General features: G+C 36.9%; 1 protein-coding gene across 2 annotated transcripts in view; it reads left to right on the top strand.

Moving 5' to 3' along the window:
• The window catches only part of masp1 (MBL associated serine protease 1), a 206,672-nt gene that overhangs the window by 149,017 nt on the left and 39,777 nt on the right, over positions 1–17,878 (top strand). Inside the window, exon 11 of one of the 2 annotated variants that reach the window (XM_051922229.1) lies at positions 12,166–12,300. In XM_051922229.1, coding sequence (XP_051778189.1) covers positions 12,166–12,300 — 135 coding nt within the window. Of the gene's footprint in view, positions 1–8,425; positions 11,693–12,165; positions 12,301–17,878 lie in introns of those variants that run through there. The other variant, XM_051922228.1, reaches the window with a different exon arrangement.

The raw sequence follows: 17,878 nt of genomic DNA, 5'->3' as shown, positions 1-17,878 counted from the left end.
TGATACTTATACTGTTCGGTAAGGTGTGCATGGTTATTAATAAGACTGTCAAGTGCCATCATAAGAAGGGCAAAGTCACTTTCCTTACCACTCTCAAAGTAAGGCAGGGTTGGCTTTGGAATACCATGCGATGAGGCAATTAATAAATCCATTATATTTGCTGCAAGAAAATACAGAGATGCTGTACTTGGTGCTGTGTGCACTGAATGATGAAACAGTGAAGATGCAGTGTTCGGCTGCAAATCTGGCTGTTGACAATAAGGCCTCTTACTGTCTGAATCAGGTCTATTTAGTTTGACATCTGGGAAGTGAGCCGCCCCATAGGGGGGTGCATTTAGGTTCAAAGCTGATGTTGCTCCATCTGGAGGCTGCTGCTGCACCTTGTCACTTAAGGGCATATAGTAGTTTAAATCCTTACTGTCCTTAGGTGCAGTGTATGGCGTTCTATGAATAACCTTTGCTGTAGTGGCAGTAGGAATCTGTGATGTGCAATCACCCTGCAGTTTTACACCAGCATCCTTTGAAGGAATATTAGGAGGTGCCACGTGTGCATTAGTAATTATTTCACTTGCATTGCAATGGTCAGATTCTGGTGGATAACATACTTCCACTTGAGAGTTCACATTTACTCCTAGAAAAACGTTAGTAGACGCAAAGTTAAACCTTCCTCATTCTCGTTCTGTTTAAGAAAGGCCTATATCAAACAAGCCTCCTGCACATCCATTTCTGCTTGTCTAAGACGCCGCTGTCTAGAGAGCCTTTGCATTAAGCTTTCTCTTTGGCGAAGCGCGTCATGCGCTTGGTTATCAAGCTGGCTGCATAACTCGTCAGCTTGCTCATCCTCCTCTATCTGCCGCTTAATCTCCTCCAGTTCAGCACTTTTCCTTTCCTCACTTACTACTGCTGATTGTGAGTCTCGAAGGGAAACGGAGACTCGACTTAAATCTTTACGTACACTGGATTTATTGCTGCCTTGATCCGATTTTACTGATCGGTTACTTTCACGCGAAGGTGCGCTAATGGCACTTCTCGGTTTTCTACATTCGCTTTGCTTAGAACATGCGATAGTGGGTGCATTACCTCTGGAAGGACAGTATCCCACATCATAGTCCGAAAGGTGCGCTGGAATTCTTGTCTCTTGGCGGCCTTGGCTGCGTACTGTGTGCGCCGACTGAGCCCGTTGGCAGAAAAGCTACCACGGTGCCCGCAGATGGTTCGTCTACATTGTGTGAGCTTGGGTCAGAAGAAACGGTTTGGCTTGACGCAGGGATGTCAGCTCGGGTGTTCTCCTCTGCATCATTGCTCGGTTTGACGAGGTTAAGCTCCTCTGCACACACTGCCTTGTCCGTTTTGCTCTCGGTTGGTCTGTTTTGCTATCTGGCTCGAAGGACCATGTAAAAGAGGGATGTCAGGGACCTCTGGAAATGCGCTAATTCGCAGGGTTTAGCTAACAGAAAGCCGAGTGCAGGAGTCATGGTCAGATGACTGGCGATATGAGACTGTTGAATTCCAGTATTTTAGATTTATTTAACGTAAAAATACAACTGAAACAATAAACAAACAAACATGCTGAAGATAAACCAATATGGCGGAATGAAAAATCTGTCGTTAACAGGCAACCACTTCCGTTTGAGGGCATGACCTCATTAAACTTTCTTACAATCTGCATTAGATTACATTTGTTCAATTAGCTTAACAAATTCTTATTTAAAACATAAGTGTCACGCTTCTTATAGTTCTATTAGCATCATACTTTTATTATTTGGAAAGACTGACGCACCTTAATTCTAAATATTCTTTCTCAACACATACTCGATTTTGTTTTAATTCATGCAGCTGCAGAGTCCGATTTATTCAACTTTACTTTTATAATAATTGTTCAATATATTATTAATTTGATTTGATTTGTTGTTGATGGTTCCTTAATGTACATAATATAAAAATATAATCATTGTCTTGTGGTTTACTCCTTAAATATCCATCCCCATATCTGAGTATACAAGAAAGTCTAGGGGAGACCACTCCCTGTTTTTGAAAATAAAACAGCACTGATCGAGAGACTGACTAGGTCATCATACAAGATCAGCATATTGTTGCTGATCAATCACTTTTGCTTTAAAAACATTGTTTAACAATGAAGCGACACAAACAAAGGTAGGTAGGTGAAGAGAGTCAGCCAAGTGATGAAAAACTAAACATACTAATGGGTTTTTGTATTTATTCTATATTTATTAATTTATCCTTTTTAGTTCATATTCACAACTCAAAATACCTGATATTGCTACATGCTTGTTTTTCTGTGTTTCCCTCAATAGAGCTAGGTGGGGTCTGCACACTGATTCAAGTCTAAGATACCTGTTCTTCCTAAGCCCCCGTGATTTTCATGAGAAAATATTTTAAAAATTATAACATTGCATAAAATTGTTCATATTCAGTATATAGTTTTGATTATGCTTGTTTTTATCAGAAAAAAACAAAACCAGATAGTAAACCATGTAGTGTTAGTTAGCTTTCACTAACATTAAACTCATATCCAAATCTGTTAAGTGTACAGTTCTGTCTGATTGTGACACAAGTGACACTGTCCTGCTCTACTGACAGACTGAGGAGATCGTCCCTCCCCTAAACTATGCGACTCTTCAATTCCACCCGGGTGGGTAAACGTTAACATTATATAAAGTTATTGTATGTTTTTACCTGCATTATTATCAAAATTTAATTTAATATTATTTTTTGTATCAGTAAGGTGCTGCTTGGGATTAATAAAGTATCTATCTATCTATCTATCTATCTATCTATCTATCTATCTATCTATCTATCTATCTATCTATCTATCTATCTATCTATCTATCTATCTACAAAAGTAAACTCTGTAGGAGCTCCATGCCATAATTACTAAACCTAAAACTGAAACTAATAGATATAAAAATAAAATAGAAATGTCTTTGTGAAATTAAAACTAAACTAAAACTAAAAATACACGATGAAGGAAAACTAAAACTAAACTGAATTTCCAAGTAAGATCAGAAAAAATACAGAAATAAAAACTAATATAACAAGGCAAAACTGTAATAACCTTGGTCTGAACTTTTCAGTTCTGTCTTGGGGCTTGAAAGATATGCCCCTTTTATGTGACCCATTGGTTGTTTTTTTTGTGAGGCAATTTATTGTTACTATAAATTATAAATTTTTCAGATACATCACTTTTCTTCCACATACGAGTGACCTATTTTTTTTTTAATATTAGTAGATGACTCTGCATAAGTAAGAGAGTGTAGATGTGTACCCTAGTGTGTCCTGCTGTATGCTGATATTCTCTCCTGTTGAGAGCAGGATTTTGGTTTGGTCATTGGGTGAATGGAAAATTACTAAATATTTAAATTATATGTAAAAACAATGTAAATCACTTGCAGTTATCTGTTTATTATCTTTAGTATTCAGTGCTGGAATCTGAGGTAACAAATTCTTCTGATTCTTCTGAGAAACAAAAACAATAAGAAATAGAGTGATATGATCATGAGATACCATCATCATATCATCAAAAGTACAGTATTTGTGATGCTCATTTCGTTGTTTTTTTTTTCTAAAATTCTACATGCTGATAAATGAGACACAGAACATTTCAGTGATGGTTTTATAGAACAAATACTTTTAATACTTATTATTTTTTTACCCTACAGAGTAATTAAAATTTTGAGTAATTAAAGTTGTTTATGAATTTTAACCTGGCTTGGGACACCGTGAAATCCGTTTGTGGTTTGTGGTGGTCCTTTTCTGTTATTAGTCATTAATGCTGAATGTACAGAGCACATGGAAATAGCAACATAAAGAAACATTTTCAGCACCATTTTTAAAATTACATTGAAATAGGTGTACAGGTTAATACTATTCTTTCATGCATCCAGAATTTGCAGTTTAAATTCTGCACTAAGTCATGGTTTGTGTGGAATTTTCATGTTATCCCCTTGTTTGTGTGGGATTTCCTTCCATATTCCAAAAGATATTTGGGTTAGGTTTAGTGTTGACCCTAAACTAGTACCCCTGTGTTTATGTACATGTATTTCTTGCAATTGATTGGCACCTGTCTAGCGTTTTTTCAGCTTCCTCTTCCTGGGCTGCCATGGTAGGTTCTGCCTCCCCATGTGTATGCAAGTATTTAGAACAGATGAGAGTCTACCTCTTGCATATATTATTATTAATGTTATTATAATTATTAGGTATTACTTCTTAAGTAGTGTGACAAACAAGAACAGGCTTTTCAGTCTGTGAAGTTATTACTTCAACCTAAAAATTCACCAGTATCTTCCAGTGCTCCCTGGATTCAGTCTTATATACACCTCCCTGTAATTTCCAGCAGTGTTCTGAAGTTTACTGCCATAGCTGTACTTGACGAAGGTTTCCATATAGTTTAACATAGCTCAAATGCAGCTACCAGACAGGCATTCTGGCGCTAGTATGATTCATCATACAAAAAATACTCCACAGTTCACGTGTCTTTGTTTTTAAATATTTTAGTTAAATTCAAGGTAAACAGTTCACACAAAAAAATAGAGAAAATGTTATTATTATGACTCATAATGATAAAGTCCTTTAGTGGGTGATTTATGTAGACAGATATATATAAACTTTATTAATACTGAAGGAAATGCAGGGTTTGTGCAGCAAACAAAAAGGCATTGATATACAGTACATTTAACAAGAATTATCTATAACTAAATTAACAAAGTGTAGGTATTTACTAAATGTAAACTTATTAGAATTGCACATAATTTAAAAAATATAATTTACAGTACAGGATATCGGTCATTTGCACAGTATAGGGCACATTGCATCATTGTGTGTTAAGATGTCTGCTAGACCAGCTCAGTACCATTCAATAAACAGGGAGCAATATCTCCTCAGCGAAGGGGTGACTAATTATAGAGCCTGATGGCTGAGGGTAGAAACCAACTAACATAACATAACTGCTTGTCTCAGTTGGTTACAAAAATGTTTAGCAAAAACTTCATACAGTGAGTGAGAGCCATTGCCCAAAATAGTAAGCAGCTTCCTGAGTGACCTCTGTTCTGCCACTTCCTCCAGTGAGTCCAGCCTGATCTGTAGTTAGAATAAGCTCAACATTCCTCTTGCAAGTCATATAAGGCCACTAAAGGAGGGTGGCAATTGGAGGGGGTATCTGACCTTAAAAAAAAATTGTTGCAGTAGTTCCTTGATGATGCAATAATTACTATATTATATTCCTTATTATTACCATATGTATTAGTACAACTGTTGTTTGCAATGTTATTATTTGCTTAAATGTATCTATTAACTGTTTCACTAGGTGTATTAGCAACAATTAATGTGTACTATTACATATAGCTCACTGCCCACTGTCATTGAGCGGGAGTTGTATGATGAGTGGTGCTACTTGGCATTTCAGAAGGGTGGGACTGCTAAAAGTTTGATCTTAGCCTTGTTTGGGTAGGCAAGATTGGAATGAGAAGAAGAGAGAGAGCACATTGTACACATACCTTTCAATGTTAATATTATAATTGTATTAGTGAGGTCATTAGAATTTTAGAATTGTCTCATATAGTAAGATGATTGTATGTTAAAGTTAGCAAGCAAGAACATTATAGGTCTCGATCACGAGTTTATGAGAAAAATAAGTGCTCTTGTATTGCATCTAATTGAGACCGGAAATTATTGCTGTTTTGGTACATATTGCTATGAAGTATTTGAGTATAGTTTTAAAATTAGATATACATCATTGTACTTTTAAATGCATGCATGAATCATTAACTGTCCACAAAGGTGCACCTATTTATCTATTGAAATATTTGTTAAGACTCTGCGACTCAAACACATTCAGTACTAGATATTCATCTCCAGTGCAGCTTCTTTCTCACTCACCTGAGCTGTCAACATAAACCATATTTTATGTTTAATTTTGCATGCACTGATTTGCATGTTTTATGACAGGATTTGGTTCATGTGTAAATGAGTTTGCAATTTTTCCACCAGTTTTTTTTGTATACCGGTATAACTTTTTTTTTATATATATATAAACACTGGAAGGAGAATTTCATCTGATGCACACAAGGTTTATTGCCTAATCCTAAATACAGTGGAACCTCGGTTTGCGAGCATAATTCGTTCTGGAAACGTGCTCGTAGTCCAAACCACATATCAAAGTGAATTTCGCCATAAGAAATAATGGAAACTCTGATGATTTGTTCTACAACCCAAAACTATTCATATAAAAATGATTAATACAAAATATAAAGTAAAAATACATAAAACAAATTAACCTGCACTTTACCTTTGAAAAGAATCATGGCTGGTGTGAGTGAGTTTCTTAGCTCTTGTGGGATTGCACCCAACAGAACGACACGCGGAAGAGCGTCCCAAAGCAATCGCCGTCTCCCAGCGCTGTAGCAGTTTGCCGTAAAAGCGAATCCGAAAAGATCACGGACATGCTATAAGCGCCTGCCATCGATGGATGATACAAGGAACAAGGAACAATACAAATGCGCAGGGCCCTGCTTGACTGCTGTGTCTGTTTATAGGAGAGCGGCAGATCCCACTACAATAACCGCGCTGTTGCTGTTTCAAGCTGAATAAAGCTGGTGTTGCTAAAGTACTGAGACTCAGCTTCGTGTTTTTGGGTGCAAGATGGGGACTCACACGTCACAGCACACACGCGCGTGCGAACACACACACACGCGCACGCACACACAGTCACAATACTAATGCTGCAGTAAACAGTATACGCTCGTACGGATGTTGACTATATGAGTGAGGCACGCCGACTCAGACGGAGAATAGGAGACAATTGCCCACAATCCCGCAGCGAGAAAAGAGAAGAACCATCAGCTCAGTTGTGATCACATGACGCTCAGCAGATAATGCGTATACATACTACTCGTACTGCAAGACTTCACTCGTTTATCAAGTCAAAATTTATTAAAAATTTTTGCTCGTCTTGTAAAACACTCATAAACCAAGTTACTCACAAACCGAGGTTCCACTGTATTCTAATTAAACACTATGCAAAAAAGAAAGTCAGTACAAGCAGAATATGATCTTTTAACTATAGGAGAGTTTAAATCACACCTTGCCTATTATGAGCACACAGAAAAGAGAAATTTTGAAAACGATGTGCATAAAATCATAAAATAAGTTAATGCAAATGTTGAGAATGGTGACAAAGAGGCACTGTCATGGTAATGTGTTGTGGTGAAGTACAGAGACGGAGTTGAGGGACCTTTAGAGAATTAGCCAAAGAATCAGTGCTGTAAATAGGTAATTTAGTACTGTGCATAGAGTTGGGACATGAGAGGAAATTGCAGTAATCAGAGAAAGCATTAACAGACAAAGGGAATGTATGCAAATTCTACACAGGGAGTATCTAGACCTGAACTTGATTTGCACCCAAGATTCAGGGCTATGAGGCAGTAATGTTAAGCACTTCAATACTTTGGAAATCTTATTTAATGCTAATGTTTTATATTATTTAAATTTTTTTACTTTCTATTTTAATTGCATAATTGCAAAGTACAATATATATTATAATAAAAAATGTAATTCCTTAATAGGTGACAGAAGTCTGGAAAAATGGATATTTTCACTGTCTCTCTCTCTCTCCACCCCCCAAATGTCACAGTTTTATAAATTTCAATCATATTGAGTATTCACATAAACGTTTGTATACTGAGATTATCTTCTCAGGGGTAGATATTGTCAAAATGGGGGCTGATGATAGTGATATTTTTTCCATCCATCTATTATCCAACCCGCTATATCCTAACTTTTAAGACATTAAATGCATTTTACTAGCTAAGTGAATATAATTCAGCTTTTTGCTTTTTTGCCTTTTTAAAGCTGCTTATATTTAACATTTCTGGAAATAAACTCATAATAATTTCTGGATGGAACATTAGGCCAGGAATGTTTAGGTCAACAAATTAGTGAAAGAAAAAGTCATTGTGATAACTCACAGATACACTCAACTTTTTTAGTGTTCTGGAGTCAGAGTTGGCCTTGAATCATGTGAGAAGACCAGGAAAATAGCCCTTGATAGGTCTCTAAAGAACCCTTAAGCCTCTTTTCAATATAAGAATGGATGTCATCTTTACCAGCTGCTGATATGTACTGGCAAATGCCTTTGTTATATTATTAGAAGTGACTTCTGCCTCTGAAATGAAATGTTGTTTACCAGACAGTAAAAGGTCTTTATTTCATACTAGGTCTATGTCATGTACTTCCCCAATGCATTATTTAAAGGGAGACTCCTTGAGTCAGTATGCTTTTCATTTTGTACTCCTCATGAAGCCAACCTACTCCTCCAAATCTATTGAGAGCTCACCTAAGATTTTCTCCTTTTCTGTGGATACTGACAAGCTTGATCCTCACCTTTGCCTTTGCCTTTGCCTTCTTCCAGTGTGTGGTCAGCCAGCTCGTCAGCTACCAGGGCTCCTGAAAAGAATTGTTGGTGGGCGAACTGCAGAGCCAGGCTTCTTTCCCTGGCAGGCTCTCATCATGGTGGAAGATGTCTCCAGAGTCCCTGAGGGCAAGTGGTTTGGCAGTGGAGCTCTTCTGTCTGACTCCTGGGTACTGACTGCAGCCCATGTTCTGCGTTCTCCCCGGAGGGACAACACAGTTATCCCTGTGTCAGAGGAACATGTGACTATTTATTTAGGCCTGCATGACGTTCGCAACAAGACTGATGCGATCAATCGTACTGCTGAGAAAATTGTTCTCCACGAGAGATTTGACCCAAAGAACTATAATAATGACATTGCTTTGGTGAAACTCAAGAACAAGGTTAAAATGAGTCAATTTATAATGCCTGTCTGCTTGCCAACCACTGATCAGAGTGAGGCTGAACCTCAGCCCCATGCTTTGGGATTAGTAGCTGGGTGGGGCCTTTCTAATCCAAATGTATCGATGGATGAAGCCACTAGTTCTGACTTTGGCACAGTGTCCGATGTCTTACAGTATGTCAAATTGCCCGTAGTGATGCATACCGAATGTAAAACCAGCTATGAATCACGGTCAGGCAGCTATAACATAACAAACAATATGTTCTGCGCTGGCTATTATGAAGGTGGAAAGGACACTTGCTTGGGAGACAGTGGGGGTGCCTTTGTCATGGAGGACCCTCAGACTAAGAGATGGGTGGCTCAAGGGCTAGTCTCCTGGGGTGGACCTGAGGAATGCGGCAGTCAACGAGTTTATGGAGTTTATACTAAGGTTTCCAACTACATTCGTTGGCTGGAGGATAAGCTCCACAAGCATTAGAGGAAGGGTATATTATGAAATTAGGTTGCCAGGTCCCAAGTATGGACTTGGAAACTAAATATGAACAGCCAAATTAGACTGGCTCTGAAAAATAAAACCTAAGCACTCCACAGCACAATGTACTTCAAAAAGCAGTGAACTTTTCAGCATACTGAAACTATAGTGCATAGCACGCTACGGCCTGTTGATATCCACATAGACACTCACTGCATTTCAATTTACAATGCAGCACAAACCACTTGAAGAATACATGCTTAAGCCCTTAAGCCTAATCATTCTTTCACATTCATTTCCTCTCCATTTTCTTGTTTACTTTCCCATATACGAAGTATAGGGAAAGTATTGCAATTGTCCAAAGATTCAAAGTCGAAATTTTGATCAAGCTCAACATTTTAGATCTCCCTGACTTTCTCGTATACGAAGTATAGGGAAAGTATTGGAATCATCCAAACATTCCATTTTGAGATTTTAATGAATCTCAATGTTTTAGACCTCCCTGAGTCAGAGAATACCATTTTTGGAATTATGTCTGTGTGTCTGTCTGTGTGTGTGTTTATATATAAACACAATAAATTGAGTATGTTTTCAGTTAGGTCAACCAAATTTTGCATACAAGTGTTAGGTACAAAATGTAGATTTCTATCAACTTTTGGGCTATTTTGTTAACCGGAAGTGGTATTTTACCTTTTATTCATGCAGCTTCAGAGTCCGATTTATTTGATTTGTTGTTGATGGTTCTTTAATGTAGATAATGTAAAAATATAATCATTGTCTTGAGGTTTACTCCTCAAATATCCATCCCCATATCTGAGTATACGAGAAAGTCTAGGGGAGACCACTCCCGATTTTTAGCTTTGCTGCTGCAGAAAGAAAACAGTTGGGCAATCTTGTATCATATATATTTGCACAGCTGGTCATTTTATCTTGCAAACATCTTTGTCTGTCAGTTTCAATTTCTTTTAAAAGCTGGCCTTTTTTTCTCTTAGTATAATTTTTAACGGGTAGAACCATATGCTGCTGCTGCCTCTCTGTCCCAGATTCATAACTATGAGCACCCAACTAGGCGCTACCAGTATGAAATTTGTGTGTTCTCCCCGCATCTAGTGTTTTATCCATCTACTCTGGATTTCATTCTAAATTTGTCCCTTTTCAGAAAGTTCAACTTCATGCATGAATATTCATTGCAATGAACTTGAACCCTCTTCAGGGTTGGTTCCTGCCAATAGCTATTAATATCACGACAGGACATGGCCACAGTGACCCATAGATGATGATAGGATTATTTTTAATATTTAATTAACAATTAATTAAATCTGCAACATAACATTTTCCCTTTTGCTTATGTGTGTTTACATAGAGTTGCTGTCAGTTATATTAAAATATAATGCAGAAACCCTTAACACATTGTTTGTTTTCCAATGTCTTTTAAAAAATAAATACAATGCTACTGCAGTATACTGTAGTTATCCATATACTGTCTTACTCTACTTTCCAACATTCTGCCCTCTATTTCACAGCTTGTACATTCTATTTATTCAAATAAAGAGGAAAGCCAGAATTTTCACAGAAAAATGGAATCTACTAAATACAGACTCAGCAACTCCTCTCCTCTTCCATCACCAATACTTTACTTAATGGATACTTTGCTTCCTTTTTTATAATGAGCTGTTTTTTTTCACCAGTAAAGATACTACTAGGACTTTAAGTGATCTTCCATGCCTGGAGGATATGGTGCTAATGTGTGTGTTATTTGTTCAAGAAATGGGATTTCAATGGCAGCATTTTTAATCAGTCACCTGAACAGTCCCTCAGATATAATTGTTACCTGAATATTTTCTTATTGTACTGTGTAATTGCCCTAATATCCAATACAGTCCTACCCATAAGCCTAACAGGTTATATGTTTCATGTTCCAGATATTTTTTTGTTCTTTTGTTTAGTTATTTTTACATCCATCCTTAATCCATACCCCATTGTCTGACCATTTCCCATTTTGTCTGTTTCCTTTCTGTCTAAATATATTTCTTCCAACTTTATCTTTCCATTTACTCAACTGTACCTTTCATACATTTACCCTGCTATTTTGAGGCAATCAGCAGATTTGGATGTTCAGAATGTCTTTCAGATGTGTTATTATTAGCCAACTGGTGTGATCAGCGTACACTTGACAGAGCTATTTGAAACTTGCATCAGTCCATAAAAAACAGTGTATTGGATATACATATCTGAAGCTTACTGTTAATTGCTTTTGTCTAATATTTGGTTGATGTGACCCCCACATAATTTTTTGCTTATTATTTTGCCATTTTATCTACTATTTATATCTTGTATGGATTTGTTCATGTCCACCAGGAAATCCAATGTTTTATGTATCTAATCTAAAATAAAACATATTTTTAATAATGCACAGATCTTCTGTTATTTCCTGCAGTGCATACTGTATTCTAGGTAAGCCTTCTTTGTGCTCCAGATATTTTATATATCGATTGATAAATTCTCACTTGGAATTTTGCTCGCATCACTTTATTACCTGTATTGCATGCGATTTTCTTCATTGGAAAACACTATATGTTGCTCTTCTGCATCCATTTAGTTATGCAACTTCAGGAGAACTCAATCCACTACTGTTTGCTCATTTACATGCTGAAAGCTGGTATACTAACACTGTCAATGACATTAAATAGAGCAATTTAAGTGCGACAAAGAGTAGCATGTTGGCATGTTTTATGCAGTACTCCTCTCCATAATGCTGCATGATTGCCACTGTGCAGGCACTACTAAAATTATTGTTTCTGTTGCATCATATCTGTTATGTTACTGATGGTGTTTGTGCCCTTTGTTATGTTGCTTTTCATCATTTTCATTTACTCTTACTTTCAGTGTGTGGAACTCCTCAATTCAGTCGGACTAAGGTACAGAGAATTTCAAATGGAAATTTTGTTGCTAGAGGTGTATCTCCATGGATTGCCATGCTATCAAAAAATGGCTTACCATTCTGCGGAGGCTCCCTTGTTGGTATGTTAAACTTGATCTTCTGAATTATTTGTCAACTAAATTTAATTTGATAGCATTGAGATATAGTTGATCAGAAGTCCCAGAGGCTTAAACTTTTTAAAATAAATGCAAGCACTCAAAAGAACAGTCAAAGTAATTACTTAGAAAAAAGCCAACAAACTAAAATAGAAATAAAGTCTAAAACTGGCATCCAGCAAAAAGTTATATCTTCCCTAGCTAGTTTTAAGTCATAGAACATGGATGAAGGCATTGTTAAAACAAGTGTGATTGAGTTTTAAAGACACAAGAATACTTTGATTAAAACTTCTTCCTTTATCTAAGATTTTAGAAACATAGCTTAAGAAAGCGATGGAGGAAAATTTAAGGGTTAGGTACACATACAAGTGAAAAAGTCGGTTTCCAAGTGTTCAAAAGGATTCAATATTTAAGGATGCAGCACTTGGAGATTGTGATAAGTAATGTTACAAAAAGAATTAAAATGTTTTAAAGGCGATTTCAAACTACTACCAGTTGGTATTGACAAAACATTGGGATGAAGAACAGAATTATGGTTTTAGATTATTTGTTGAAAGAATGAGCATGTTTGAAGGGCAGTTAATTTCAATCCTCTATTGGCTTAAGACGTCTGGAGGCAGATTTTTCACATCACAAATCAGACTTATTAAAAAGTAACATTTGTTCCTAAAAAACACAGAATTCATAACCTCAGAGCCACTTAAATAAAGTATTTAGCCAACTTTGGAGGTCTAGTATGAGTGCAGCTAGTTATTCAGGATAAACAGAAAGCAATTTACAAGGTCAGAATATGTTACAAATGTTTGTATACGTGGTTTTAAATTGAAGCACAGGTAAGTTTGACTTCCTTACGGTTGTAGAACTGAACTGGCAACTTTCTGGCTTAAGTTCAACTGTCTTAGTTAATATTCCATCCTTCCTGAAAGTATTAGAATATTTGTTTTCTTCTGTATTTTTTTTCAATTATGCAGTATAGTTTTTCACAGTAATGTTTATGAACTTTAAGTGTTTCAATCATGTTCTTATTTTTGGAAACACTGAAGGCACTCCTAAGGCCTAATTACCAAAAATATAAACCCTATCCCACAACTCAAAAGCAGGCATACAGCATGCACAGTTCCAACAGAAAAATTGGTGAAAAAGGGAAAAAAGGTTATTTTTAAAGATTTATTTAACAAAATATTGACATGAATACAGAAAATTGTATGCCTGAAAGGCAAACCAAAAAACACGGCAAAGTTCTAATACCTGACAAATCAGGAAAATACTCCTAAATTCACAAATCAATCATTTCAAGAGAGAGTCAAAAACGTAGAATTCACTATTTGATTTTACATTTAGGAACTGAAACCTACAGCCTAAACATAAAGGCTTGAGATCAGTGCATCGATTGTGATGTCAGGGGGTCATGCCACTTGATACAGTATATTATATTTAAAAGATAATGATCTGAAAATAATACATTAGGCAGTATTAAGTAAGAAATAAAAAAGTAAAACTATATTAACTAACAAAAATAGTATTAAGTGCAAAAACATTATTAACTACATAATAGTATTTGGAAAACAAAAAGTAGGTCAAATAAAAATAAATTACTTTTGAGTCAGGATTGAAACTCTGTCTATTATATAAAAGTGAATAGGAATGACAATTTTGGTTGGGCTAAATGGCCTGTTCTTGTCAAGTTTTGTAATACCCTAATGTGCCTTTGAAAAGAAAATAAAAAAAAGATGTAACTTTTTTACAAAAATCCAAGTTACTTAAATTACTCAAGTTTACTGTTTCAAATTCAGCTCGACAGAGATTATTTCAGATTGCATAGTATTTTTTGTATATAGTATTTTTGTCATTTGCACTTTTGATAGCCGCTCCTATTGGCAGAGTGGCTCAGCAATCTGAGCAAATCTCCGTCACACATTACGCACACAGACACATCCATCCATCCATTTTCCAACCCGCTGAATCCGAACACAGGGGTCTGCTGGAGCCAATCCCAGCCAACACAGGGCAGGAACCAACACCCACACACCAAGCACACACTAGGGCCAATTTAGAATCGCCAATCCACCTAACCTGCATGTTTTTGGACTGTGGGAGGAAATCCACGCAGTCACGGGGAGAACATGCAAACTCCACGCAGGGAGGACCCAGGAAGCGAACCCAGGTCCCCAGATCTCCCAACTGCGGGGCAGCAGCGCTACCCACTGCGCCACCGTGCCGCCAAGTAACATTTCTATAATTTAAATATTGTTAATGGTGCTTTTTCATAGTTCTGAAGTTTCAAATGTCTTAATGTGAGCTTTGCTTCATTTTATAGCTAGGGTCCAACCAATAATATTTGGTTCCAATATATTAAGCTGATGTTTGGTCTTTATACATTTATTGGTATCAATTGAACTCTCAGCGATTTTGTGATGTTTAACACTAGAATTACCAGAGCCTACGAAAAAACTCGTAAATCCGTCCCACCTTAAATCGCGTCTTAACACTAGAATTACCAGAGCCTACGAAAAAACTCGTAAATCCGTCCCACCTTAAATCGCGTCTTAGATCCGTTTGCACCTCTCCGCTAGAGTCCTTTGTCATCTAAATGTGCTGATAAACAAAAGCTACTAGCAGCCAGCTATTCCATCCCCCCACCGACTTAGAACGAATTTCTCCTAGCTCATGCCTTGCCTTGATTTGATTACAGTATCTGGGATTGAAGTGGAGTTTTAGAGTGGAAATAATATAGTGTTATTTGGAATACACGCATTTCATGTGTGTTCCGTTCCGTTCAGTAGTCTGTGCAAACACATTTTTAAAACGGAAACGTTTTTCATATTCTAATAGTAAATGACAAAATGTAGGCATAAACTATATAACGTATGAAGCCTGAAGTCCATATATCAAAGAAACACTTTCACAAAAGGTACAAAGAAGAGAACACGTGCGCTGTTATTCAAAAATATAACTGCACAAAAAAAAAAGCAGCGTTAGCATGCCACATTGACACTCTTACTGCAACCGCAGTGGTGGCGTAATGGTATCGGCTCCTGCCTGGGAATCCGAGGGTGGCGAGTTCGATCCCGCACAGCTCCACTTCCAGAAGTAAACTGCTCTTATTCTTACAATTTTAGAATAACAACATAAATTTGATTTCAGTCTGTAACAGCCGGTGTAACTTATGATACTGGTAAAGGTTAGCTTTTTTTTTTTTTTTTTTAATTCACTTTTCATTCTCGCAGTCGCATTCAGAATCAATCCATACAACCCCATCTGACACAGCTGTTTTCACATAAATAAAAGTGCATTTTTATTCAAGAGTATAACCAAAGAATAAAGAAAGCAAGTTACAGTTGGTGGTTGATACGACAGCTTGCGTGGTGCAATGCTAAGAACTGCTGATTTCAAGTGACGGTGAGATACGAAGAAGGCAGCTTCGCCAGCGTTTGTGTGTCAGAACCCTTTTGGGGGGGGGGGGGGGGGGGGGGTAGTATGCATCGTGGTACACTGCAGACCTATAGCGCGTCTTTATGTCAGATGGGGTTGTATGGATTGATTCTGAATGCGACTGCGAGAATGAAAAGTGAATTAAAAAAAAATAAAAAAAGCTAACCTTTGCCAGTATCATAAGTTACATCGGCTGTTACAGACTGAAATCAAATTTATGTTGTTATTCTAAAATTGTAAGAATAAGAGCAGTTCACTTCTGGAAGTGGAGCCGTGCGGGATCAAACTCGCCACCCTCCGATTCCCAGGCAGGAGCTGATACCATTACGCCACCGCGGCAGTTGCAGTAAGAGTGTCAATGTGGCATGCTAATGCGGCTTTTTTTTTGTGCAGTTATATTTTTGAATAACAGCGCACGTGTTCTCTTCTTTGTACCTTTTGTGAAAGTGTTTCTTTGATATATGGACTTCAGGCTTCATACGTTATATAGTTTATGCCTACATTTTGTCATTTACTATTAGAATATGAAAAACGTTTCTGTTTTAAAAATGTGTTTGCACAGACTACTGAACGGAACGGAACACACATGAAATGCGTGTATTCCAAATAACACTATATTATTTCCACTCTAAAACTCCACTTCAATCCCAGATACTGTAATCAAATCAAGGCAAGGCATGAGCTAGGAGAAATTCGTTCTAAGTCGGTGGGGGGCATGGAATAGCTGGCTGCTAGTAGCTTTTGTTTATCAGCACATTTAGATGACAAAGGACTCTAGCGGAGAGGTGCAAACGGATTTAAGACGCGATTTAAGGTGGGACGGATTTACGAGTTTTTTCGTAGGCTCTGGTAATTCTAGTGTTAAACTCTTCAAAGCAAAGCATGATTTTTAGTTTTTTCTTTTTTTCTAGTATAAATAGCATCAATTTGAAAAGCCACTCCACTTGACTGGCATGCACAATGATTGAAACAAACTGAGTGTTAAAAACGGACGTGAGCTTCAAAATACTAAACTTCACCCACATTCCCCATGACTGACAAAAAGGCAAATTTTAGCAGAGGATGCATAAAACCACTCATTTACTTACTGTAATACTTGAAGTTCACAGTTTCCTATTGAAAAACTGTATTCCACTTTTTGTGTATTTCTCCATTGTTTTCACTTCTGCCAAAATGGAAGCTGTACAGCCTACTCCAATTGTACCCAGGGTTTTTACTCAGTAACTAAGACTGTCTTTGCTTCAAAGGTCAGAATTTATCCAGTACAAAATAGAAACGTTTTGTTTTCAAATGATTTTTCATTTGCTGCAGTGATTCTTTAATCGAATACTTATGCTGTGAAAGTTTGCAAATGAGCATTCACTCCTGATTACAGCAGATTTCTTATTAAAATGACATGTAGCTCATTATTCCTTCTGATTTTTGAAATACTCAGTCTGTCATCTTTCAAGAAAGAGGTTTGGCTTTCTAAGGCATATAGACTTGCCTCTGTAACTTGAAGCAATTATTTGATAAGATAATGTATGTCTCAGTAAGTTATTTTACCATCACCTCAGTAGTTGTAAAGACTGCATAGGATGAATGTCTCAACTAGCAACAGCCTGGCAATGAAATAGCCAACAATGGCGACAGTGATAGTGAAAGCAAAATGGTTCCCCAGCGAAACATATTTCAAAATGAGGTCTTCAAAAACACCCTAAATCAAAAAAACAGACTGGACTGTTAAACTCCTTGATCTATAAAACACTACCTCCATATTTTTAGAAGCCACCGAAAAGCCTGAAAAATACGTGAATAAAAATTAAAAACAAAGAAGCTCTTTTCCAAAAAATAACTGAAATCCTATGCTCTCAAAAGAGCCCTCACATGTTACTCTAGAGTGAATTGATCACTTTTTATGAAAAATAAGCTTTCCCAAACTGCCTTGCAAGCTACTGACTATTTGGACTGGTCAAACAAAGGATCATTTCATTGTATGTATGACAAAAATCTTCATATGTTACATATCCTTATAAAGTAAAGATGTTTACTTTTACACAGAGCTGCAGTGAAAAGTCTTTTTTGTGTATTATGTGATTCTTACTGGCCCTGTACAAGTTCAGACAAAAGCTGTCAAACTAGTTTTGTGACC

The sequence above is a fragment of the Erpetoichthys calabaricus genome, chromosome 2, assembly GCF_900747795.2.
Source record: "Erpetoichthys calabaricus chromosome 2, fErpCal1.3, whole genome shotgun sequence".
Lineage (NCBI taxonomy): Eukaryota > Metazoa > Chordata > Cladistia > Polypteriformes > Polypteridae > Erpetoichthys > Erpetoichthys calabaricus.
The sequence above is the reverse complement of the archived record's forward strand: the minus strand, read 5'-3'. Positions and strand labels throughout refer to the sequence as shown.